A 26,153-nucleotide genomic window follows, 5' to 3' on the forward strand; every position below is an offset into this window, starting at 1 on the left:
TTTCTAAGGCAGGTCAGGCTGTAGCGGTAGCGGCTCACAGGCTGAGTGCCTGCCTATTTTTCCAAACCATGCCTGAATCATGTCTTGAACTCCGACTGCCAAATGCCTGGCTCTGAGTGAATCTACATGGCCTGCAGGGATGGCTTTAAGAGTTCTAGTCACTTCTCCAGAGTCCCCAGCTCTGGAGCCTTGTGACCCAGTCTGAAGTCAGATGGGAGCTACAGGTAGGAACCAAACGAGGGACTAGGTTACAGGGCATACTAGGTGCTGCACCAATTAACAAACACAAGCCTAGTCCAATTAGCCACATTTTTCTCTGGCACCTGTGGAAGAACAGCAGCACACATGGAACAAGGCTTAGAGCTGCAGGCTTCTGATCTGTTGGAGCTGTTGGAGAGGTTCCAGAGGAGAGCCACAAAGATGATCAGAGGGCTGGAGCACCTCCCCTACAAAGACAGGCTGAGAGAGCTGGGCTCTCCATCAGCCTGGAGAAGAGAAGGCTGTGGGGTGACCTCATTGCAGCCTTTCAGTACCTAAAGGGAGCCTACAAACAGGAGGGGAATCAATTCTTTGAAAGGGTAGATAACAGCTGGACAAGGGGAAATGGTTTTAAGTGGAGGGAAGGAAGATTTAGGTTGGATATCCAAAGGAAGTTCTTTACAGAGAGAGTGGTGAGGTGCTGGAACAGGCTGCCCAGAGAGGCTGTGGATGCCCCGTCCCTGGAGGTGTTCAAGGCCAGGTTGGATGGGGCCCTGGGCAGCCTGGTCTAGTATTAAATGGGGAGGTTGGTGGCTCTGCATGTGGCAGGGGGGTTGGAGCTTGGTGATCCTTGAGGTCCCTTCCAACGCTGGCCATTCTGTGATTCTGTAATTCTGTTCTGAGGCTGCTGTGTATATCACTGTAACAAAAATGCTAGGCCATTGTTTTTTACATTCTTCAGGGAATAGTTCAGCCGATTTGAGACACTGAAATTTCAGTGACACCCAGCTCAAACTACTCTAGCTTTAACTGTTTTGGTTCATCTTATCAACTCCTGATCTAACATATTCAGCTTAAGAACGTGTGGCTCAGTAAACAGTTCACAAAGCAAACAAGCAAACAGATGCAGAAAAGTATTTCCAAACCTCCACAGTGTGTCAGCCCATACAAAGTGTAGCCTTTATGGCAGAGACATTCGAAGCTTCCAGGGTAGTTGATGCAGGTATGATCACAGGTCCTTTCAAATGAACACTCGTCTATATCTGAATTCATAGAGAAAGCATTAATTAGTTAGAACTCATTTAAAATGAATGGCTGGGATTTCACAGCCAGCTGCAGTATCTTCTTCTTCCTGGTAGATCCCATTTCATATAAAATCTGAATACAATCTGTTTCATTCCTTTAGTCCCTTATAAAGAAAGTACTCTGTATGCAGAGAAAGGTAACAGAAGACTAAACATGAAGACTGTGTTATAAATATTCACCATTAGGTGGCAACATTTAACTTCTGAACCTTAATACCCAGCAGCGTTGTGAGGGTATTAAGATTTTTGGGGAGCTCAGACTCCCTGCACCAAAGATACAAGAAATCTGAGTCCAAAGTCCACATTCTACCTAATTCAAGAGAATCTGACCTCTTCCCTTCAAAAAGCCAGGCATCTCTAATTATTGCTGCTCACTAATGTGAAACTCCTATTTACACAGAATCTTCGATCCAGCAGCTTATGAAGAAAGCAATTAACAGCACATTACTTCAAAGACAGTACAAAGGTTTTGCTGAGCAGGGCAACACAAAGGTTTATTTGACAGCAGTCCTCACAGAAAATGGACTTGCCAAAAGCTGTTACATTAAAGGTACTTCAAATAGCAACGTGAGCAAAATAGCAGCACCTTCGAGTGAATTTTGTCTCCAAACAATTGATATTCCTAAAATCCTCTTTATTAGGTAATTTTTGTTGAAAGGCCAGAGAAATTAATACAGTGGCATCAGAAGTACCTCTCAAAAACAAGCAAACAAACAAGCAAACAAAAAAATCACACTCTTACAATACTCCTGAGGGATAAAGGAAAGGAATAGGATTTCTTTAATAGCTCGCACACTTTCTAGGGTTGCTCATTAAGAACATTAGCTGAGCAGCACCATTACTTCACATAACTGAGACTTTCACACTGTACATGTTCAGAAAAGCATGTGCATGGAAAATGTGGAAAATCACATACACTTAATGGTATGCTACCCCATTCCTATATCCAAGAATTACTTATAAAATTTTGATGTTTAATGAAACATTCTAGATCTCCTCATGCTATTATAAATGCAAATACTTAACTTCAAGAACTATAAAATCAAGCTTTTATGTATGTGTACATAAAACCAAAGGCTTTGTGAGAGTTTATACATGAATTTACAATGTTGTAAACAGATATATTTTATATGATATCCAGTTCTGAGTGTTTAAAAACATGCACAGAAAAAGAATTCACAACATGGAAAGCTACTGCTCAGGCAAATGTGTAACATGAAATGAAGTATACATAACGAACAGAACAATCTACTGTACAATTTTAGGTGTGCATCTCGACCACTTGCTATGATCACATGATATAAAAAGACAATCAAAATTTCCTTTTTTTTTTGCATCTGTTCATTCTTAATCCATTTTCCTGTATCGCTATTCAAGTTGAGGAAGTAATTTCTTTTTAAGGTTTCCTTTATAGTGTTGGAAATATGAGGCTTTTGAATACACATTGATGGCAAATTGTTTCAGTTTTCTCCAAATGAATATGTAAAGTAAAATTATTTGGGAAGGAATACTGGAGTTACAGTTTTAAAGGATTTTTACTGCCTAACAAGCTGAATCATACATCATGGCTTCATTCCATGCAGCCTTGTTCACTACAGCAAGAAATTTGCAGAGGTAGTTCAATTTGCTGGCCTCTGACTTACCATGGAGGGACCTTGGAAAAAGGATAATTTCACATTTCTCAACAGTGACCTTATCCTGTATTATTTTATTCAGTGTGGTTTATGTGCTGCTGCCACACATACCGCTTTGTGCTGCTATGCATCACGGCACAGAACTTTACAGGTTTTTCTTCAAATTAACAAGGAGCTGTAGCCTCCCTGCCTGCGTAAAGAGCAGTCTGTCTAATAATAAGACCAGTCATCTGCTTGCCAAACAACAGACACTTGAGATAGACAAATGCATTTCCATTGCATGAATTATTGCACGAAATATCAGCTGCTCATAAACCTACATTGCTTACACTGGCTAGCAGAAACAAACGCTTTTATTGCAATCAAAGCCCACTCTAAAAAGATTTTTTTAGCCATTTAAGCCTCTCATCCCACCAGTGCCACCATTCTCATAAATCCAGCCTCTGCTAAACTCAGCCTCTTGCTTTGGCTGATCCGATGTGGAAAACCTCCACACAGCTTTTCCCTTGCTTAACAACAAGCCCTTGTCACCCTCTGCTCCTGCCTGCTGAGGGCAGGGCTGATGCTGCCCAGGGATGGAGCTTTGCGCAGGGCAGTGCCTGCAGAATCACCAGTCCCCTGAGGAATTCAGCACTGGCCATAGAAAAGGGAAAAGTATGCACCACATGCACTCTGCTAAAAGAAACCCATAGTGTGATATAGGATACTCAAATCCTCTTGCACTTTTTTTCATCCCTTTTTAAGCTCTGAAATCTTTGTTCTAGGTGCTATTATTTCTTCAACTCCCAGAAACTCTGAAGTTGGACATCACCTCTTTGTAGTTGCCTGCAATAGTTCTCTTCATGAAAAGATGTGTTTATTTCCCACTACCCCCACGATACACTGATATCCTGTATAAATAAGGCTGAAGATCAGGGAATTACTCTATTCTTCCATATCCACACATCTGGGCTTCAAATTGTGCATACCACACAACTGGGAAAGAACATAGGTATCCAATCTTCAGCTCTTTAGTACAAACACATCTATGCAATCTGTCAGTGTTATCTGCTGAAGAGAAGCCCAAAAATACGAAGGTAGGTATGTTGCAGGTTACAGCTGAAGCAGTGGGGGAATGAATGAGTTTTCTTTTGGCTTTGTGGTCAGATTCACCATGAACACATGCACATGCTCACACACACAAACTTTTTTTTTTTTAATTGGGTCAAAGTGAATTCCTCACACTGTGAAATGAACTTGCTTGGTTTGAGGTGCTTTTAAAAGTGACTCAGAATTAATTCAATTAAGTTTTTGAACCATTTTATCATGAAAAGTCAAAGCGTTTTTTTTTTTTTCAAGGAACTGCACTGGAAACTTGAAGTTCTTAGACTATTCTAGTTGAATTTGGCATGCATTCACAAATGGGCTGATCTGTCACAGAACCTTTCAGAATTGCTAATGCTAATCTTAGTTTGCTAGTCCGACATCCAATTCAGCACATTCTTTTTATTTTTTCTTTACCCAGAAATTCCAATCACATCGATCACTATTTTCAACATATGTGAGACATCCATACAGTTTAACTGTTTGAAGCTTGTGAAAACTATAGAGCTAAATTCATCCCTGATAGTACAGGATGAGTTTCCTGCTGGAGATAACTTTTCCGGTGGTAGCACATCATTCTAAGGTGAGGAACTCCCTACTACTGGAGCTGACAACACAGTAGAGGTGCCAGTTTCAGGGACTGGGCCAAGTGACCTGAAAGATCCCTTCCAACCTCCACAGCTCTGTGATTTATGTGCACCCCGGATGCCCCAGACCAACCTGAAATACTCTGTTTATGGTACCCTGTGCTGCTGAACGCTCTCCTTCCAGTCAATGCTTCCATGACATCAAAGAATCAACTCTGAATAAAATCCAACATCTCTTCTATCAATCCACATTTTCATCTCCAAAGAGAATATCTGAACAGTGCAAGCACTCCTTCCTTTTTGCCTGGGAGGGGTTCAAATTGAACAGATTGTTCAATGGTTTAATAAAAGAGTAGGATTTTCCTTTGTTTTTGAGGGAAGTGGTTGTTGCCAGCGGTGGTCATGCTTTATAATATTTGTTTGGCCCTGTTTCTACTATTTTAAGCCAGAACTTTGGATTTTTTAATTAGTTTTTCAGCTATATATATATATATAGTATATATATATAAAAATAAAATATATATATATTATAAATTTTATAAAATTTCAGGCTTTCACACATTCAACATTAATGATACTTATTTTTCTTGAATATGTTTGTAAGTGTGTGTCAGATTGTCAGTACTGACAAATAAGGTCTTCCATTTACCTCCAGAAGGAGAGACACCTCTGAGCTATTTTCTTCTAGGCTTCCTCACACAGTTATGTCTCAGAGGTGACCTGAAGGAGCAGGGAGAAAGCTGCTCAGTTTCCGTGCTCAGTCCCTGCCTTTTCCACTGATGCTGCCAGCAGGACCCCAATTACAGTAGCACTAATTGTTCTGGTGGTTTGTGTGATGTGGACTCTGACTCATTTGTGACTGTACAGAGCAGGGCACCAAGAAGCCATCACACAGTAATGATTTTTGCTAAGTCTGAAACTGAGCTGGATTCCTACCAGCAGTTCTGAAGTGAAAGGCTTCTTTCTGTACTCTGTTTCCAGTTCTCAAATTCAGTACCTTATATTCTCAATTGCCATCGCTTTTTTCTCTACAGTAAATTTGAGAGTAATTAAAAGAAATCAAAGACCAGAAAATTTTGGTGTAACACAGAACATTTCAAAAAGGATTAGCATTGCTAGCAAAGTGCTCAACACTAAATATTTAAAGATGAGGCTGGTAAAGAACATGGCAAGGGGAAATCATTATTTGACGAGATGCTATTTGTGCCATAGAGAATAAGACAAGAAGAGCTTTGAGACAATCAAAAGCTATGATACAGTTTTAGTATTGGAACAGTTCTGGGCACTATGGGCAAAGAACCAATCTAATATTTGATTTGCTTTTATTCACTGAGGCAAGAAGAGACATACCTGCTGGATTACAGCATATATGTAAAATATGTTTATTATTTAATAATAATAATTTAATAAATTTAATGTAAATAGATTTTTTTTTTTTGGGGGGGGGGGGGCAGAAAAAAAAAAAAAAAAAAAAAAAAATAGGAAATAAGTACTTCTACTATTGATTCCTTCATCAGTGAAAGTGACTCATAACCCCCTGAATGCTGACAAAAATGGTCACAGTATCACATTAATACCTAGAGTTGGTATCACAGTCGTTGTTCCATACGCTCCCAATCCTTCCCTAAGTTAAAGTAACCTTCATTACAGCAGCAAAGACATCTATATTTCACAAGTGCTGCCCAGGATGCTGTGAAGCACATGCAAACCAAGGAATACCTGGTTTTCAGATAATCCCTAGGCTGGAAGCGATGGTCCTGGTTGGTCCTGTGTCCCATTTGGACACAAAGCCATAGATCAGGGCAGTGGGAAAGCAGTGAGTGACAATAATACACAGCCTTATTTCAGCCTTCTCACACCCCCTTGTTTATTTTTAAGCCCCAACCAAGTGCAGACTCAGCGTGGAGTACCCCACTCAACCGATCACGCACACAAAGCAAGCCCAAGGTGAGGCAGAACATTTGTGCACACATTTCTCAGCTTCCAAGTCGCTGGTTTCTCTGAGAAACAGAGCTTTTCCTTTTTCTCATTCATTAAGCACACATACATAGAAATTCTAAAGAACTGTTAGATGACGTTTTTAAAATAAACACTAATGCTTTTTTATATGTATATTTGGCTGAAAGTTATTTTCTGTCTCCCCTTTCCTCCCCTCCATCCTCTGATTTCTGGAGGGAATTCATACCACCCATGTAATGTTGTTCACCTTACAGCCCAGCCAGAGTGGTTTCCAACAGCACTTGACAGACATTAGGGAAACCACATATCTTAATCTGAGTGGTTGCTGGACCACAGGGAGTCATGATTCAAGCTACATTCTCCAACAAATGCTGGCTTAAATTCACTGTTGGGAAAGGTATTATTTTGCTATAGCCACCACATGAGGGGTTTCCACCATAGCTCAAGTTTTCTGATCCACAGTGACTTAGTCCTGTTCACAGTTAGTAAAAAAACATCCTCCATCTGAGAATATAACTCTAGTATACATCCAGCACCAAGTAGAAGGAACGGCGTATAGCTAAGTTCTTGCGTTTCACTGTCTACAAAAACAAAACCAATGAAGGGGAAACATGGAAAGATTTAGTAATATACACACCTCCTGCTTCACTGCTTTCCCACTGAGTGCTTCTGAAGTCGGCTAACAAAAAGGGAAAGGAAAAAAAGAAGGAAACCGGAAAGCCATAACCCCAAACCTTTAAAAATAATTGAGAAACCACACCCATTTAGGCTTCCCACTGCATTACTCACTTGCAATCAAACTTGCTGCTGAGACTTAATTGTTAATAACGTACTAATGACCGACAGAAAAACAGATCTGGCCTAAATTGTTATACTTCAACGTGAACGTAAGCGTCTAAATAGCACGGTAACATCTTGTGTTTCAGAAATTTAAGTGCAAACCATCCATTATGAGTAACATTGACTTATGTGATTAGTGATGACCAAATGTAACATGCTAATCAGGGAGTGAGAGATTCCTGAAGGAAATTGATTTTGCTTGCAAGGAAATGCACTTTTTATTATAGAAGACGTCTTCTCAGAATGCAAAGTGGTAATAAAGCAAATAAATCTATATAAACTGCAAAAAAATTGTGCAAAATATACTAGAAAGAGATTAAATAAATAATTAGAAATCTGTGACTTATCATGTAAATATGCCACAAAGGAGATAGTGCAGTAGAAAATGAAGTTATTATTACATCAGCGATAGGCACCAAATTTTGCAAGATTTTGGTTCCTTCCCACTCTAGTACAGGTCAGACAATTGCTGCATGCATTATTTAAGCATGTTGCTAGGGTTCAGATCAGAAACAAAGACTTGTTCATATCAAATTAATCCGTTTCCCCAGTCTAGATAAAGCATTTAATTGAACCCTTGATTCTACTCTATAGCAAACAACATGTCTCCAATTTCTGGCAACAGATTTAGGCATCAGTGCTATACGCAGGTCCATATTTTTGCCACATGGGAACCATGGAAATCAGTAAGGACCTGCAGATGTGCCTCCAGACACATTCCCACTGGAGGGCTTTGGGTACAAGTTAGCTTCAGCTCTGTGACATACAGAAGATACTTGCTGTCTCAGAGGACAAGGCTTTCCAGTACAGCAGCAGCTTAACTTCAGTAAACACACACATTCCTCTGGGTTCACCACACTGAGGTGGTTGCTCTTTTGCAAGCTACTTGCAGGCCCAAGCTTCTGCCACAGCAGTAGGTCTGCACAGACCTTGAGCCTGCCAGCTCTTGCAGGCTGCATGAGCAAGAAGGCAGCACTCTGCTGAGCAGCCATATGCCTTGGAAAATGCAACCAGACCACAGTTTCCATTTGTTTAGGCCAGAGTGGCATACAATGCCTGGAGTGCGAAGCCCACCCCTTCCAGTCCATAGCTGCAATAAGGACTGCAAATGTAATCATCTACACAGCTCTGCTTCACTGTCTCAGTAACCCTCAATGTCTGTTTTTATTCACTACATTGAGATCCCGGAAACACCTTGTCTTCACCTCACTTACTGGCTATCTGTAACCCATAATAACCTCAATAACCCATTATCTCTGTTCTTGAGGCTGTCAAACTGCCTCTTATATCACTCTTAAGAAAGGCTAAGTCTCTCTCTCTTTGTACAGTCCTAAATGTAATATTAATACCATAGCTTTAGTGCAAGAGCAGTCTAAGGAGCCACAGTTGTCTCAGTTGTTTGTTTTTTATTCTGGTCTGATGATTTCAGATACTCATATTTTGCTCTAAGGAATGCCTAGACATCACTGATTTCTCCTTTTTTGTGTTCTCATACTTCCACTCTGTTTCTGAAGCTGACTAATGCCCTCTAAGTTATGTGTGATAGAAACCAGGCATTTATTTTGATAGAATGAGTTTCTTTAATACCAGCAAGATGACCATGCTCATTTAGCCTGACCTGCATTTAAGCAGCGTCTAGCATTTTTGATTGATAACCTATGAAAGTATTTCTATCCCAGAAAGGAAGGGCTAGGTGTTTTATTGAGATAACCTCTTAGACACTTACATCAGCTTAATTTTTTAAGTTAAAATTAGTTTGATCCTTTCTAGTTGCTAAATCTGGCAAAGAATAAGTAACTTATCTTAAAAAAGTGCAATGCATACCTGATTCTTTCAGAAACCAGCAAGTACCTCTCAATATATTTCTTGTAGTATTTTGCTGGGTCTGAGGTTACACACAAGAAAGTAGAACTCAACTAAGTAGTTCCCTTGGGCTGGCTGGCTGCCTCTCTTAATTCATATAATCAGAGCAACTAAGTTCAGAAGACAGTAATCATTCATCAGCTCCTTCAGTGGTTAGAGGATCTGCAGCAGTCAGATCTGTCTTTGATGCAGTGCACCAAGGGGACAACTCTTAAGCCAACAAACTCATCACCGTCACTAACATCAGAGCAGCTGGTTTCCCACTGTTTAGGCAGAAGTTACAGCAAAAGGAACTGCACTTGGAAAGAACACAACCGTACCATCGGGAGAGTTTTTAAAGGCAAGTGGCAACTTGTTTCCTTTATCTTTGCTATCACACCTTATCATAAGAGCCCAGTTGCTCTTTCAGGAAACGGCTGTGCTGTCTCTGGGGTTTAAAAGCAGAAGGAAAGCAGGTTAAACACTGAGAATTGGCAATAAAATTGTAGGTCTAAACTGTTTGCCCCTTCTCCAGAGTAAATACAATCCTTTCTTTAGGAACTTTTCCAAGGGAGTTTTATGTGATCTCACATACCAGCAAATTAATTTTCCCTTCTCCTCTCCATTACTTTCAAAAATTCCCTATTTAATTTTCTTCTACACAGTCCACAAGCTCATTCTCTTCCACAAGCTTCCCTCAAGACTCTTTGTGTTTGCAGAAATGGGGCTGCAAGATAACCTCTTAAGGCAGTGAATATCTATTCCCTATGTGTTCCCCTTAATGCATGCGCCAAGTCAACTGACCACCATACATTGCTCTTCCTGTCAGCACTGCAGAGACAATTCTGCTCCCAGTAAGTACTGTTTTGTTCCGCCTCATGTATCAGCCACAGAACTATTTGCTTGCTTTTGGATCACCAAAAGATTTGCCTTAGGGGGCTGGGAAGATTTATTGTTTTGGATAAAAACTGCAGAATTTGGCAATTTCAGGCAGGCAAAAATTGGCAGCTAACTTTGGGGTCTTTGGGAGTATCTTTGACTACAGTTGGTGGGATTTGGACCTTTTTTTTTTTTTACGTTTCTATAATTAAATACATAATCATCTCCGCCATCATCATTACATTATTATTTCTCCGCTGTTTGGCAAAGTCAAAGTTTTTTTGCTTTTTTTTTTTTTAATTCTGCAGCATTATGAAGGACCTCACCATGTTCTCTTTTGTAAGAAGCAGCAAACAAAGAATAATGGTAGAAGACTACCTGATAATTTCTCTTTCTGGCAGATAGCAATTTTCTGTAGTATTTCAAACATGGTAGCATGAAACTACTTGCTAAATCTTGGTACTGCAAGGAAAGCTGGAGAACAGCAGTGGAACCTTCTGCTCATGGGACTAGAAAAGGAGTCTGGCATCAGAAGAGCCAGGTCGAGCTTCCCTCTTCCTCCACTTCTCTTCAGCTGAGCTGAACCAGTCAGCAGCTCCAAACAAATGACAGAGGAATGAGAAAACTGATACTGGTTACTAAGGCTCCGAGAGTAGAAGGCAACAGTGCTTTTCACCTAATCAGAAACATTTGCTTCCTCCATGCAGGCCCTTCACCTTGTCACTCACACCAGGGAACATATCTGCATTTCTCCTTAGCCTGATGTTTCCGTGTTTCTGACCATATTTCAAACAACACTGCCATGGCTTCTATCCCAATTTGTGAAATCACTTGACAGATAACCTCAGTCAACTTAGCATGTGATTTACTGACCAGCTGTGCTGGTTATCTGAGTTTCTGGAGCTGGGAAGAGACCACAGATCCGTGTTGCAGTTGAGGATAGAGCTGGGAGCATGCACATCAAGTTGCCTATACATCTGTGGCACTCTTCTCATATCCTGTCTGTACAGACAGTCTCTAGACTCCTTTAGATTGAGTACTCCCGTATCACAAGTGAAGAAATTTCATAGATTCACAAAATATCCTGAGCTGGAAGGCACCCATGAAGATCACTGAGTCCAGCTCCTAGCTCCACAAAGGACCACCCAAAATTCAAACCCTGTGTCTGAGAGTGTTGTCCAAATGGTCCTTAAACTCCTGCATCTTGGGGCCGTGCTCACTGCCCTGGGCAGCCTCCCTGTGGTGCAGCCCCTGTCCCTGACCCCCAGCTGCCCTCCCCTGACAGCTCCATGCCGTTCCCTCGGGCCCTGTCGCTGTCACACAGCAGAGCTCAGCGCTGCCCCTCCGCTCCCTGTGAGGAGCTGCAGCCGCCATCAGGCCTCCCTCAGCTCCTCTGCCCTGCGCTGAGCACACCAAGGAGGCTCAGGGGCTACTCCCGTGTCTTGCCCTCCAGACCCTTCTACACCTTTGCAGCCCTCCTTTGGATGCTCTGTAATATTTTTATGTCCTTCAGATTTTGTGGTGCCCAAACCTCCGCACTAGCATACAGTTGGCCCTTTTGACAGCCTGGGCACACTACTGACTCATATTGAACTTGCTGTAAATCACAACTGCAGATACCTGCAGTCCTGTGGGGCTGCTCTGCAGCATCTCATTCCCCAGACTGTATAAGACCCAGGACTGTCCTATCCCAGATGCAGAATCTGGCTCTCGCTCTTATTAAACTTCATGACACTGGTGACTGCTCTACTCAAAGGCCACTCTACCCTTGAGCGATTCAACAATTCCTCCCAGTTTTGTGTCATTCACAAATTTACCCAGTATGCCTTCAAGTCTTGTATCCAAGCCACTGACGAAAACATTATAGAGAGCTGGCACTAAAATGGAACCCTGCAAGACCAAACTTGAGGGATGGGGAAAGGGGACAGAGAAGGCAGAAGAGCCTTCAGCTAGTGGAGTGGAGTTTGCAGAGAGACTCATCAATCACCAGAGACAGCTCTGGAGGTACTTAAAGAAGTTAAAAAAAGAAAAGAATTACTTCTGCAGGTGAGAAAGATCGCTGGGTCTCTTATAGACAAGGAAAAAATCCTACTAGCAAGTAGACAGAATGGTATAAAATTAGTAAGACTGCTCAAGGTCACAGACATGAAGGGAGCCAAGGGATGTGTTCTAAAAAGGCATTTGGAAAGGAAGATTTAAAATATAATTACTGTTTTTCACTATCAAGCTCACTACACTTAGCTTCACCACAAGCTCATGGCACTTACTTTCATCCTACTTTGTCTGTTTATTGTTATGCTTGTGAATAACAATTCTTAAATGTACTTCTAAAGGATTGTTAAAAGATTTTAAAATGCCTTATAGTGATCTAAGCTTGAGTAGTGCACAGCAACCTTCTAAATACAGAAAAAGCCAATAGTATCAGAAATATATAAGCATCTTTAACAGTACTGTGCCTTTTTAGAATCCATTACTTTTAAAATCAATAGAAAATGAGCTAAGCTAAGCACCTTTCCATATTTTTCCTATGATCTACAAAATCTACCCACTATTAGATGAAGGAGGGCTGGGACTGCTTGATGAAGGGCCATGAGTCAGAGCAAGACAGAGTAAATACATTTGCATCCTTTCAGTGATGACAAACCAAAGGCAGGCCAAAATAGCTATAATAAATGAGCTTGAGTTAAAACTCTATCTCTGAATGCCTAGTTTGGAGAATGCAAGTGCAACTACAGTCAATGGCATTTTCAGGTAATTTTAATCTGTTACGTATGCTAGCACCAATGTAGTAGCACTGTGGGCATCAGAATGTATAGCTTTCTGATGACAGCTCTTCTTGGTGCTCTGTGTGAGCATTTTGGCAATCACATCATCATTGCTACATGGAAGGAGTGTGCATGTACAGGCTGCCACCCCCAACATCTTTATGACATTCGTGTTATTACCTTAATGGTCTCACCAGATTATGAAGAGACTGTGTTTGAGACAGGCTTTTCAAACACAAAATTATTTCCAGTAAGAAAATAAAAATCCTCTTGAGCCAACTCACTTGTATAGGCCAACTCACTTCAACATGTGACAGTTGGATACAACCACTCAGTGGGGCAACACAAGGGCTTCCCAGCCTCAAGGCTGTTGGAGGGTAGAATTTGCTGGGATACAAGTAGAAACAGATGTAGAAAGATGAAGGCAAAAGACTCATGTGTGATGAAGTTCCTAAAACTGGAGACTGAAGTAGTGTAAATGCTCAGACAGTCTGTAGACTTCCTAAACATAATCCTTGTTCTTGGGTCTATGTTTACCTGTCCTACCTCTTTCTCACCCCTCCCACTCCTCCCCATTACATGAGGGCTTTGTTGTATTCAGGCTTCTCAATCTGAGGAACCCAGTAGGAGGCAATTGGCTTTGGCTTATATTACGTTTATCGTCTTACCATTGTTTTGCAAGGACAATATAAAATGAAATTAAAGTCAGTATTTTCCCAACACTTTTTTTTTTTAAGGAAACAAAGTACTTTAATCAAAACATTGCCAAGATTGCATAAGCAAACATATCCTTTTCCAAAATCAATCATTTTCCAAGGCAAAGGCAAGTTGAGTTATCTACTGCTATTACGGCAATAAACTATGCTGCAACGTCAAGTGTGTGGGGTAGGAGAAGTCACATATAAAGAGGAGAAATACATTAAAAGAAACTTCAGGCAGGTTCATTTGTTTTCCTACAAACATAAACATGTTTAGTAGGACTCTGCTCAAAACTGTACTTACACAACAGCTTTGTAAGAGCAAGTTAAAAACCCGATGAGACAAACAAAAGAGGCTTTAGCTCAAGTGAAGGATATCCCCTCTCTCCTGCAATACATTTGCTTTTTAGACGTATATCTGGAAAGAAAAAACTTCTCCTTGCCAAGCTGTCTCCATCACAGCTGAGTAGTGTCTGCCTTGAAGGAACAAGGGACTACTCTGGGTCAAAATATGCTCTAGCGTTATTTGATGGTGCTGAAAGAGCAAGTATAACAACAGTTTCAGTTTTCAACCAAAAACTCAGATGCAGCACTTCACCTCCTGTTGTCCTGATCATGCATCCCCAGCTAACTTCAAGCTCCTGATGGCCACTTAATATACAAGAATTGCTGTTCAAAAGCTTGTTTAGAAAGTATTTAGAAAACTTGTCTTGAGATCGAGAATCTCCTGTCTCTGCCACATGCTTGTTGATTGCCTGCCTGTAATTCATGGTCTGCCACTGACTCCTGTGCAACACTGCACAGCATTTAGTATAAAGGATTCCTGATCTTAATTAAGGCAATGTAATGAGAGAGAGCTGTAACATGGCATTATCTCAAAGTGCACCACTGAAATATTGGAGAATACATATACATACAGTCCTTCTGTGGTTCTTTCTAAAAGCAACTCCTATTGAATTACAGCTTTCAGCACGATTTATCTACATATTATTGTTTGTGGAAGAATACTACCTTCCTGCTCAAACCATTCCAAGGCTGACTCATATCCTGGTAATTCATTAATACATACGATTTTAGTCCAGTAACATAATTTCTGCACTATGCATACAATAAATCCTACAGCATCAAATGAAAAATATACCTCAAATTCTCTTTCTAAGCATTAATGGAACATTTTACTTGGCTTCCCACGCACAACACCACAGGGAGGGGAACAGACAAAGCTGTAGAAAGCAATTTGATAGCAATATACGTTAGAGAGTTTAACACGGGAACATAAGAGCTGCAATACTGAATGAGACCTGAGGTCAAACTAATCTAGTATCTTCCAACAGTAGCCTGTGTCAGAAGCTTCATGGGAAAAGAAAGGTAGAATAATTTGCCCCAGCTGCCCTCCCCACAGTAAGTGTCATCCCATTAGGAATTGATTTAAAGCCCAGATTGTGAGGTTTAATATTTCTTTCAAGCAGCAGCAATCAAAAAAATTAACTTATGATAACTCTGTATGTGCTGCAGAGAGGAAAACTGGAGGTGGGGGGAATGTATTTGTTTTCATGTTTCAGCAGACATAATTGCTACAACCAGCATGGGAGATACTATCACTTGGCAAACAAACCTGTACTGGCTAGAACTGCATATGATTTATGCCTGAGGCATTTATTGTTTCTGGGTATGATCTTGCAACTCTTTTTTTCTCACAGAGGCAGACTCTACCACTATTCACAATCTCGCTGACACCAAGAGCAAGCACCATGTGTAACAGGAAGGGTTTGAGATGTATTCCTCCTTTCATCAACAGTGCAACGTGTTGCCTCTCAGCAGAGTATTTTCTTAACCTGACACTAGCAACAATATGGTGCCTGTCATAAGTAAGATATTTTCATAAGGCTCAGTGACATTCAGTGCCTAGGAGAAAATCTGCATAGGGAATGAACATGATCAGTGACAGGGAAATTATCTCAAATTTCCTTCCTGGTTTCCAGAAGCAGCTCCCAGCATTGCCTCTGGTGTGCCACTGGTTCTCATTGGTTCTTGGCCCACATCTGCAGCTGAACTGGCACAGCTGTCTGTATGCCAAGTGTGAACAGAACCAGACCTACTGGGCCAGACTCAGGTGGAGTGGCTGCAAATCAGCCTAAGGAAGGAAATGTATTTTATATCTTACAGTATGGCTATTTGATGTGGATGAATGTGAGAGTGCATAAATGCAAAATCACTCTCCTTCATGTGCATCACACAAATGTGTATTGATACAGGACAGCTTGAGTCCCTTCATCCTGTTTTCTCACTACTCACTCCTGCAACGGCACTGACTTACTCTGTTCAAGTGGTTTAATGGGACAAGGACTAACAGATTCCCTTAGTGTGACTGCAGTGTGAGCACAGTAGCCTGCTGAGTACCACAGCTTTCTTAATAATAGAAGTGAAAACTAAATGAAGCCCTGTATATTTTTCTGAATACTGAAGACATGAAACTTACAAGCAAATGCATACGCCAACTCAGGTAGAAGTCAGTGAGGGGATTTATAAGCCTGCTTGCTACTCAGCCCATGATGCAGATGATCTCTGTGATCCCTGTTATCACCTTCCTTTGCAGCAACACAGAGAGCAGCTCCCTTAAGGCTTGCTGACACTCTGCACCAGTTGCAGCCTAGTCCTGACAATGAGTCTAACATCCTGAGTGAGAGGTATGGGTGGGTTCAGGTAAAACTGTATTTTAAATATTAAGAAGAAAACAAACTGTGCAAAGCAGTGACATTTCTGTTGGTATCTTCTTTAGGTCCTCCTACCTGGCTGTGAAGCTGTGACAGAATAATACTGTTGATGCCACTCCAGAAAGAAAGGAAAGGCTAAATTGGCTTATTCTATTTATTTAGTGAGTGAGAAAGAGAGAGAAAGGGATGGAACAACAGGAAAACTTTTTAACGTTTTTCACTATTGTGTTGGCTAAACAATGACGTTGGCCCATTGAACCTGAAGGGTCTGGGCTTCACCCATTGTCTTTCAAAGTAATGTACATAAAACATCAGATCTAGCATCGATACAGATCAGCTGAAAGATTTCATCAGTCCCTTTACTGCTGCTTGGTGCAGCTGTAACCACATTTCCCACAGCTCTCTGCCACTGAGACTGCACTAGAATATACTCAGCTACTGCTCAGAGCATGAAGAGTCACAGGAGTAGCACTATGGTAAAAAGGTATCTTGGCTTGACTGGGAGAGTTACAGCATTCCTTCACTTCAAGGAATTTCCTCAGGTTTTTGAAATGAGATACGGGATACAGGATTCTCCCTGTCCTCCGTTTTCACGATGTAGTGTGAGAGAGAAAGGGACAGATATTCCAGCCCATGCATTCAGTTAAGTACCTTAACACTGGTAGCTTTGTCCTGTATAAATCAATGCAAGTGGTGTACCCTCATCCTGTGACCTTCATCAGGTCATTTGACTGGGGCCAGGTCAATTGCTTTTCTTGGTTACATGATCAAATACGGGTCACTGTTATGTAAGCCAGGGGACAAAATCATCTCTGCCTCCTTTTTATTTTTTAATTTGGTCCCTCTACATCCAAGAAATGCGATGATTCAGTGCTGCTGGTGTGGATACATCAATTTACTTGGGATTAAACTGGTTCTGTCCAGCCATATTTATCATCAATGCTTCCATACAGAAGAGTATAGAGAGATCTTTGTAATTAATCTCTGTGGGCTTCTTTAGGCCAAAAATAATTCCCACAAACACTTTCTATCTGTCGTTCCTTGTACGATTAATCCCTCATTTCATGCCCATTTTCAAAATGAAGATACCATGATATAATTGACCTTGGAAGGCTAATACTACATATTTTATACAAGTAAGTGAAAAGACAGCTGCTATGAGATATGATTAGATATCTAGTTAACACAACAGTGTTTCAAGATCAGACCGGTGTGATCTTTGGATAATAGATATTTGCTGTATTTTTCAAGGAGCTCTTTTCTTTCTCTTGTTCTAGAATGAAGCTTCTCCCAACAGGTATCCATCAGTAGCCCTATGTGAAGCATACTTCTAACATACTGATCATAGGCTCAGATAGGGATAACAAAGCAGCCCTGAGGTTGGGTTCAAATCTTATTTCACTTCTGCTCAATGACAACCTGAGAAACAAAGACAACCTGCTGGGCAATACTTGAGGTGTTTTACAGGTCCGCATCGCAATATGCTGGCAGAGTTACTAAGGAAACTGCCTCAATATCTGCTCACAAGATACCTGGCTCTGGCCACTACTTGCAGTGTTCTACTCCACGCGTGTCAAGTTTCTGAGGAACAGTTGTCTGGAAGCGAAGCTGGAAAGGCAGAATGGAAGGATACAGTGGAGCACATAAGAAGTACATTTGTTTTTAAAGAGAGAAAGAAGAGCCCAAATACACTAATGTGACAATGGATGTGCTCGTGTCTTTCTCTCGTATTGAGAAGGAAAAAAAAAAATCAGCCATACTCAAGCTTTATTGGTTATTCTGTAGTGCTATAAAACCACAAACATCTAGCAACATGTGCCCATAGAAATTTACTAGAGCAAGAAGTTGGTATATAATGAAGCTAGAGAGCCTAATTCTGGTTTGGACTTTGTGTTGTACAAATTTACATTGTAAATTTACTGAGTTCCCCTTTGACAGACACCAATACTACCAAAAGCAGACTAGGAGGCATTGCACTCTAGTGCTTGGTTACAAAATAGTAATTACACTTGTTTAAAATCTGGTAGGAGAGTACTACAGAATAATCAACAGTCAAACAGGAATACATTGAAACAAAAAATGCTGTAACCTAGTGTGTAGTTCCTAATGTGCTAGAGGGGTGCTATTGCCTGGCAAACAATCATCTCCTTTACAGTGGCTGTATCAACTGAAATGGTTGGTGAAATGGCTACTTAGAGATCCTTCTTTAAGGCTAAGCACCATGACTGTGAGATCTAGCAATCGAGCCCTACTTAAACTCACTTTTGAGGCACTGAATTGCTTCCTGCATAAGGTTAAATTCCACAGTACGCAAGGATTTGGCTTTATTTCGGCAGAGGTGGAAAGGGGCAGAGGATGGCAGTAGATTTAGCAGCCCAGAGTCTTACATTCTGTTCACTGCACATCCCCACTAAAAGCACTTTTTTTTTTTTTTTTTTTTTTTCTGAATGCAACTCATCTTTTCAACTCTACCACTCCCTGGAGAGTTATGACAAATGAGTTTTGCTGTCTTTCCTTGTCTTCCCTTGCATAAGGCAATTCCTACAGCAGGAAGAGAAAATTATTTATGATAGAATTTCACACATTTTTCTGGGTGTTTAATGAAGCTTGAACTTGAGTAGAGCAGAGAGTGCTTATTGTAGAATTTTTTTCAACATCACTGCACAACAAACAGAAACTTAATAAGCAATTAAGTTAACTGGCTTTAAAACTCATATGGCTGAGGATTAAGGTAATTATGTCTGCACTTATATACATTCATTGTAGCTTTAAGTAGTCTTGCTTGCTGTTTTGTTGCTGTTGTGCTTCTAAAACTAATCTGAGTTGTTGTCCTGCTGTTAATTACCACAAAGGTTATAAATACAAGACATGCTTGCTATGAATATAGCCAAGTTATTGTGTTATGTACTCGAAGAAGTTGCAGGCCTCTTGCAAGTCTTATATTAACAGATCCAATGGTTTCTTCCAGTACTAATGAATTTACAATACTTTAGGCTTAAGGGATCTGTTAAACCAATATACAGTAGATGTATTTGATATTGCCAAACAGTGATTTTGCCATCAAAGGTGAAAAAAACCCTATTTTTAATTTTCCATGAAAAGAGAGACTCTGGGAAAGCTGTATTAGCCTCCACAATATCACTGTCAAGGCAGTGTGGATTCTTTACCTTCTGGGTTACAAATAAGTTTCCTTTTAAATGGTTGGAATGCAGGGGAGGAGAAAGGAAGAAACCCCCTACATTCTCCTTGTCTAACAAGGAGTGTAAGCGTGAGAACCACTCCCTAGCAGAAGTAATCTGTGATTGACAATAGTTTTCTTTGCAACCAGGGCTAAAAATGGTTTAGCTGTAAACAGACAAATGCAGAACATTTTAATTCCCTTTACAAATGCAAGGACTGCTTACACAAGCACTCTCCATGTGGAATGGCTAGCCAGTGGCACCAAGCAATCAGCAAGCTTCAGAGCTCCTGAAAAATGATGACTTTTCATTGCAGAGTATGAGCACAGATACAGGAGAGTTCTTTTTTTTTTTTTTTTGTCTTGTAATGAAGAAGCAGGGTAGATTCACAAAAACTTGAAGTTTATTCTCCGTACTGTCAAGATGTTCACAGATATGATCTGAGGCAAGCTACTATACTGGACTTCACCCTTCTGGCTTGAAAAACTGAGAGAGAAATATTTTCCCTTTCACAGAGACAATGAATGTGTGTAAGGCACTTTGCACAATGGGGTGGGAGTTAAGCAAACAGCCAGAACAAAGTCTGAGGCTTTGATACAATTTCCCTACAACCTTAAAGTTGGCCCTTCAGCTCTGCAATGAGTCTACGAGGGTCTGCAATGAAAAGACATCAATGAAATGAGGTGACATGGGACAACCTTAGCATTTCACAATGATTCTACTGGTACCTTTTTATGGAAACACTGAAAATTGTCTTATGCTGAAGTTAACAATCACATGAAGAAAATTATGTAGCAGCAGCTTATTTGTATTTTCAACAGTGTGAAAAATATTGCTAACACAAACAGTGTATCTATGGCTGTTTTTCTTTACAGACTCTTTGCTCTGAATCAGACGCAAACACAGACTTACCCAGGGATTCTGCAGGTCTTAAAAGGGTAAGCTTACCAATTGTTTGAAAGGACATTCTGTCTAAAATTAGCAGAATCTGTTCCTGGATGTGAATGATGGACTCATTTGAAGATTAACTCCCTATATACTAGGAAGGCCATCTGAATAAAATAGGTCTTTGACCAAAACAACATACACTTCCAAGGTCCTAAATTAATATTTGTAAACACTGATTTGTAACTGACAATAAGCTTTAGTTTCAAAATGGAAACCAGAGGAGAAAGGCAATACTGACAGCAAAATCGTAAGTCATAAAAAATCTATTATTATGAATCAAAACAACAGACATAACACAAGTTTTATGGAGTCAAATTAAATGTTTTTGATTCATACATTGAAAAGGATGATATAGCCAAAATATATATTTTTTAATCTCTCAGTAATGTTCTATGGTTGATATTGAATGGCTGTTACCCCCCAAAAAAGCTATGGATGATTTATATGCTAGCAGAATCACTAACCCCAAACCACATTTTTCTGTCAGACCTGACATTAATATCTATAAACACTTCCACTAACTACATTCTCTTTGCAGAGGAGCAATGAAGTACAGGTGGTTCATACATCAATGATTTGTTGATCTATAAATTCACTTACCTTCCTTCTTTATTAGCAGGATTTCTGACTGCCTGAATCACCTACTACCACCTTAAGCACCAGACAGGAACTAAATTATTGAGGAGTGCTCCCTCAACAAAGCTGGCATCATACCACAGCTGCTGTATCAGTCTCCGGAATCCAAATACCTCAGGCTTCAAACAGGAAATAACTCTGTCCTCCCCACTGCACACTTTGAAGGACCTACATTGTTGGGAGCAAAGCAAATTCTCCACCTTAAGAATTCTCCAAGCCTGCATTAATCAGGCTGTTGGGCCAACAGATAAGCTACAGTTGACAGGTCAATCAACATACCCTGTAGAGGCAGAGTGCCCACCCTTGCCCACTGACAATGGAAAAAGTAGGATGGCAAGGTGATGTTTGTGTTTCTGAGCTAACAACTCTTGTCTGACCATGAAGGTGAGCAGAAGATGAGCTACTGCTTCATTCATTGCATGGTATGTACTGTTACCAACAAGTCACTCATTAAGCGTCCCAGGCACACAAAGAAGCAAAACTTTCACAAACAAGGTTTACAGAACTGCTTCCAGTTTCTCATTGTCACAAGTACCTGATTATTTATAGGTAGGTTTCAAAGTCTGTTACTAGGACTTTGCATCATGAACAAATACATTTTGTACTAGCTACTGCCTAACAAGAATGCAGGTCTTGAGTTCTTCCTTGTTGTACTCACAATGACTTCAGTGGCAAAACCTCTTACTGATATGACAGTGAAAGCACGTTACAACATAAGAAACTCAAGAAACAGAAAGCATTCCTAACTATCTCTAAAGGCATCATGAAAGGAATATTTCTTTTTAACATTTTGTCTCTATTTTTAGCAGGTGTATCAAAACTTGGCAACTTACAACTTTCTGACATGACTCAACATTATTTCTATCTAAACATGTGGAACTCACTGTTGCCAATCTGAGCTTTTCCCATCGTGTCCTAGCATGAAAGTAACCTTGCACTGACTTCTCACGGACAAACTCATGGTGCAGTAAGCTTCCTAGGAAACAGAAGTACCAACGAGATGCAGTGCAAAATCTCTGGAAAGACGTATGGATCTTCAGACTTTTTTTTCTCCTTTGTTGATGAACAAAGAAGCTTTAAAGTACTGCTGTTTTGGACTTTGTAACTTTTATGTGTTCAAAACCCATGCACATAATCATGTATGAATAAAAAGGCAATCCCAGTAGAAAAATTTCCGTGAGTATTTCCTTCTTCCCTTTCTGTTTCAAATAATGCATCTTCATCTTTGTAGTCTTTTTGAGGAGGCTTCTACAGCATAAAGCTATAGAATTCACACGTTTAAAATAGTTACACACTTAACTAGTCATAGAATTTATAGTACTGTATGACTTCGGTAACAAATCATGAAGCACACAACAAACATGACATAAATCATACTTCATTTGGATTCTCTCAAAATTCCTTTTATAAACTAATTTTATCAAGAAAAAGTAAGCTCACAAATTAGACCATTTTTTCACTTTAACTATTTCAAATGCTCTATTCCAGTAAGTTATTCCAAATGAATTCACTGCAAATAAGGTATACTTCTGTCCCACAGAGATCACAGCAAATTAGAGGACATGAACACTAGAATCTTTGCCTCTGCTAATTCCACTACACCACAGGGATTTTCCTGCTTCAGCAGGACACTGAAAACAATGAAGCAAGAAATTTCCAAAAATATTCTAAAACAACTTCAGAAAATCAAAATCTGGTAGGTATTTTCTAACTTTACTTCCTATGACAGTGTGATCAAGATCTCTAATATAAAATTACATTCCCCCTGACAATGAAAAAAAAAAAAAAGTCATCAATTGAAATTAACAACTTCATTATATAAAGAGTAAAATAAATGATGTATTACCTTGACAGGTCCGTTCATCTGTGAGTAGTTTATAGCCCTTCTGGCAGCTGCATTCAAAGCTGCCAACTGTGTTTCGGCAGAAATGGTCACAGCCACCATTGTTTACCAAGCACTCATCAATATCTGCAAGGAATGAAGGGGAAAAATTTAGTTCATGACTGCAAAAAGAGTATTTTAAGTCAGGAGTATAGGAGTTTACACAGATTCCCAAGGAGGCTGCTGTCCCTTTAGGAAATAAGATCATCGGATGCATCCATTCCCAAACCTTTCTGGCAAGGCTTACTAAAGAGCTATGGCTGAATTGTTCTGGAGAAAGAAGTATTTCTGTCAGCAGTGGAAAAAGTAAATGACCAAACTGAGGTATTTTGATGTTAAAAACTATTGAGGGAAGATTCTTTGTAGATGTAGTGATCTACCTAACAGAAGACTTCGGCTTAAAACATTAATATCTCCCCTAACACAGAAACTCTCAAAACATGAGAACACTTGAAAAAATGAAATAACAACAAACACAAAGTAAAACACATTTGACTTATCACAAAATACTTCCATTATTACTATATAAAGAAATGGAAAGGTATGTTAGAGAGGGTCCAGAGGAGGGCCACAAAGATGATCAGAGGGCTGGAGCACCTCCACTACAAAGACAGTCTGAGGGAGCTGGGCTCTCCATCAGCCTGGAGAAAAGAAGGCTGCGGGGTGACCTCATTGCAGCCTTTCAGTACCTAAAGGGAGCCTACAAACAGGAGGGGAATCAACTCTTTGAAAGGGCAGATAACAGCTGGACAAGGGGAAATGGTTTTAAGTTGAGGGAAGGAAGATTTAGGTTGGATATCCAAAGGAAGTTCTTTACCAAGAGTGGTGAGGTGCTGGAACGGGCTGCCAAGAGAGGCTGAGGCTGTGGATGCCCTGTCCCTGGAGGTGTTCAATGCCAGGTTGGATGGGGCCCAGGGCAGCCTGGTCTGGTATTAAACGGGGAGGTTGGTGGCCCTGCATGTGGCAGGGGGGTTGGAGCTTGGTGATCCTTGAGGTCCACCTTGAATCTACCTCCTACACCTTATAACTTCTAAAAGTTTTGAAAATCTGGAATGCCCAGTCCATAAAAGCTTGTGTAACATGGATATGATCACAGATGCTCACAGAACCTCATTTGAAATGCAGGGCACTTTTCCACCCTTCCCTGCTTACCAAAATGTGGATGCAGATTTTCTGAAAAAAAAAACCCAAACTTATTACTTTTTCAGGAGAATAATACTGCAAAAATATAGGCCTTTTTAGAGATACAAACAAAAGAAGCAATATGTCAGAGCCTTGGTGCATACTTCTGGAAGAGAAAATGAGATTCTTCAGAAAAATAAGTGGAATGTGATCTTTGCTACTGAAAAGTTTCTTACTATAAGCTCTGAAACTTTGAAGAAACAGCTGATCATTTAAAAAGCAACTCCTGCAGAACACAAAGCTAGGAACTAAAACGTGGAGATGGAAATTTATCAAGTATAGCATGATACTGGTGAGTGAAGGGGGCATTTAGAATGATTTAAATTTAAGATGACTTTGAGGGTCTGTTATTCACTCATTTTTGAAAACATGATTACACGCATGAGAAAGTAATAAGGCTCTTACCACATTTCTACGCATGGAATACAAAAAGCAGCCAAATATGTCTGCAAGAGGAGTGAGGAGGTTAATCTAGAAATTTTAATAGCTCAGAAGCAAATTCAGCCCACTTTCCTAAATGGTGCTTTGCTGCATGGACACTAAACAAAATACATTTAGGAGGGTGTACGTCTCCAATGAATAAGAATGGCATGTATAATGAAAAAAATTTGCTCATGAGCTAGACATATGGAAAACAGAAATGAAACCTTAGAACTAATACTACACTTTATTGGTTTTGTATCTGCTTCTGCACAGGAGTGGACTTTGCATTCAATACTACTAAAAGCAGGAGGGTAAAATGATAGACTGCAGCTGTGGTGGTATCAAGCCTTGAGTGCACTGCCCAAATGCAATCTCTGTCTCAGGTAACAGAGCCTCAAAGTGAGCTGATAGCAGGAGTCATTTCTTGTCTGTGATTCTCAAGTTCTGGTGACTGAAACAGAGTAGCCAAGGACAGATAACCTTAGCTCCCAGCCTGACCTAGTGAAGATTACACTGCAGGCTGCTCTGCACAACAGCATGAGACTGTAGGCAGCAACCCATCTGGTTTCAGCTATGATTACAAGGACAGGGACAGATCAGTGGTGAAAACACATGACTAGTTGGCCTAGTTCCCCAGCCATTTCCATTCTGGTGAGTTCTCTCTCTTAGCTCCAGCAAGTGTTAACTGGGTCTCTGGTACACTTCTCGTGATGGATTACCACAACTGCTCCATCCTTTTTCACAGCACAGATGTACCTTGCCATGACAAAACTTTTGGACAAATTAAACTGTAAATTAAAACTGCTAATATATTGTGCATCATGAACACACAGAACAGTCATCCGTCATGAGGAAGGTCTCCTTTACCCTTGGTAAGAACAACATGACCTCTAGGCTATGAAGCAGAAATTACTTGCAGCCGTCAAACACCATTCTGAAGGATTGATGTTTTAAATGATAGCCCTTGGATTTCACATGTTACATTCCAGACTACAGTCTCGCTAACTTTTTCAGGGTCTCTGCAGTCCACAAGGGACAGAAATGAAACCTTCCTGGCCTCAGAGGGTAGGTTTGAAGCTGTTAATCCATTTCAATTCAATTCATGACAATGCAGCATATCAGCTTTACACCAGCAATTCTTTGGAGTAATCCTGAACCAGGATCTATGCAAAACCTGGGAGAGTCCACAGGAAAAGAAAGTTTTAATTCATTTCTTCTCGCTGGATGACATGACGTGGCCTTTTGAAACCAGGACCATCAAAACAGAATAGAGGTCAAAACTGTTAGCTGCAAAAACATTCTAAATAACACAAACAGCGCCAGTGTCTCTGCTTTCACTGTATTTCTTTCCATGGCCATAGCGAGACTGACAAGGCATGTAAAAATTATTTCACTCTATGGAGAGCAGTACATTGCTGCATTTCACTTGAAAGAGAGCAGTATCCAACCACATCATGTCTAGCTGGTTCACAGAAATTGCACCAAGCCTATATCCCCACTATTTTTCTTTCCACAGCTATAAATAATTTGTGTTATGAGCCATGTGAAAATAAATGATTCCGCTGTGTGAGAAAGGGGGGCCCATTTATCTCTAAACTGACTGGTACCCACCTTTGTCA

At 40.3% G+C, this 26,153-nt stretch overlaps 1 protein-coding gene across 1 annotated transcript in view; it reads right to left on the reverse strand.

Moving 5' to 3' along the window:
• The window catches only part of SCUBE1 (signal peptide, CUB domain and EGF like domain containing 1), a 201,347-nt gene that overhangs the window by 24,057 nt on the left and 151,137 nt on the right, over window positions 1–26,153 (reverse strand). Inside the window, exons 9-10 of the mRNA XM_042890068.1 lie at window positions 22,894–23,016; window positions 1,125–1,241 (exon numbers count right to left, since the gene is read on the reverse strand). Of these exons, the coding sequence (XP_042746002.1) occupies window positions 1,125–1,241; window positions 22,894–23,016 (240 nt within the window). The remainder of the gene's footprint in view (window positions 1–1,124; window positions 1,242–22,893; window positions 23,017–26,153) is intronic.

The sequence above is a fragment of the Lagopus leucura genome, unplaced genomic scaffold, assembly GCF_019238085.1.
Source record: "Lagopus leucura isolate 7727_CA_CO unplaced genomic scaffold, USGS_WTPT01 Super-Scaffold_100159, whole genome shotgun sequence".
Taxonomy (NCBI): Eukaryota; Metazoa; Chordata; class Aves; order Galliformes; family Phasianidae; genus Lagopus; species Lagopus leucura.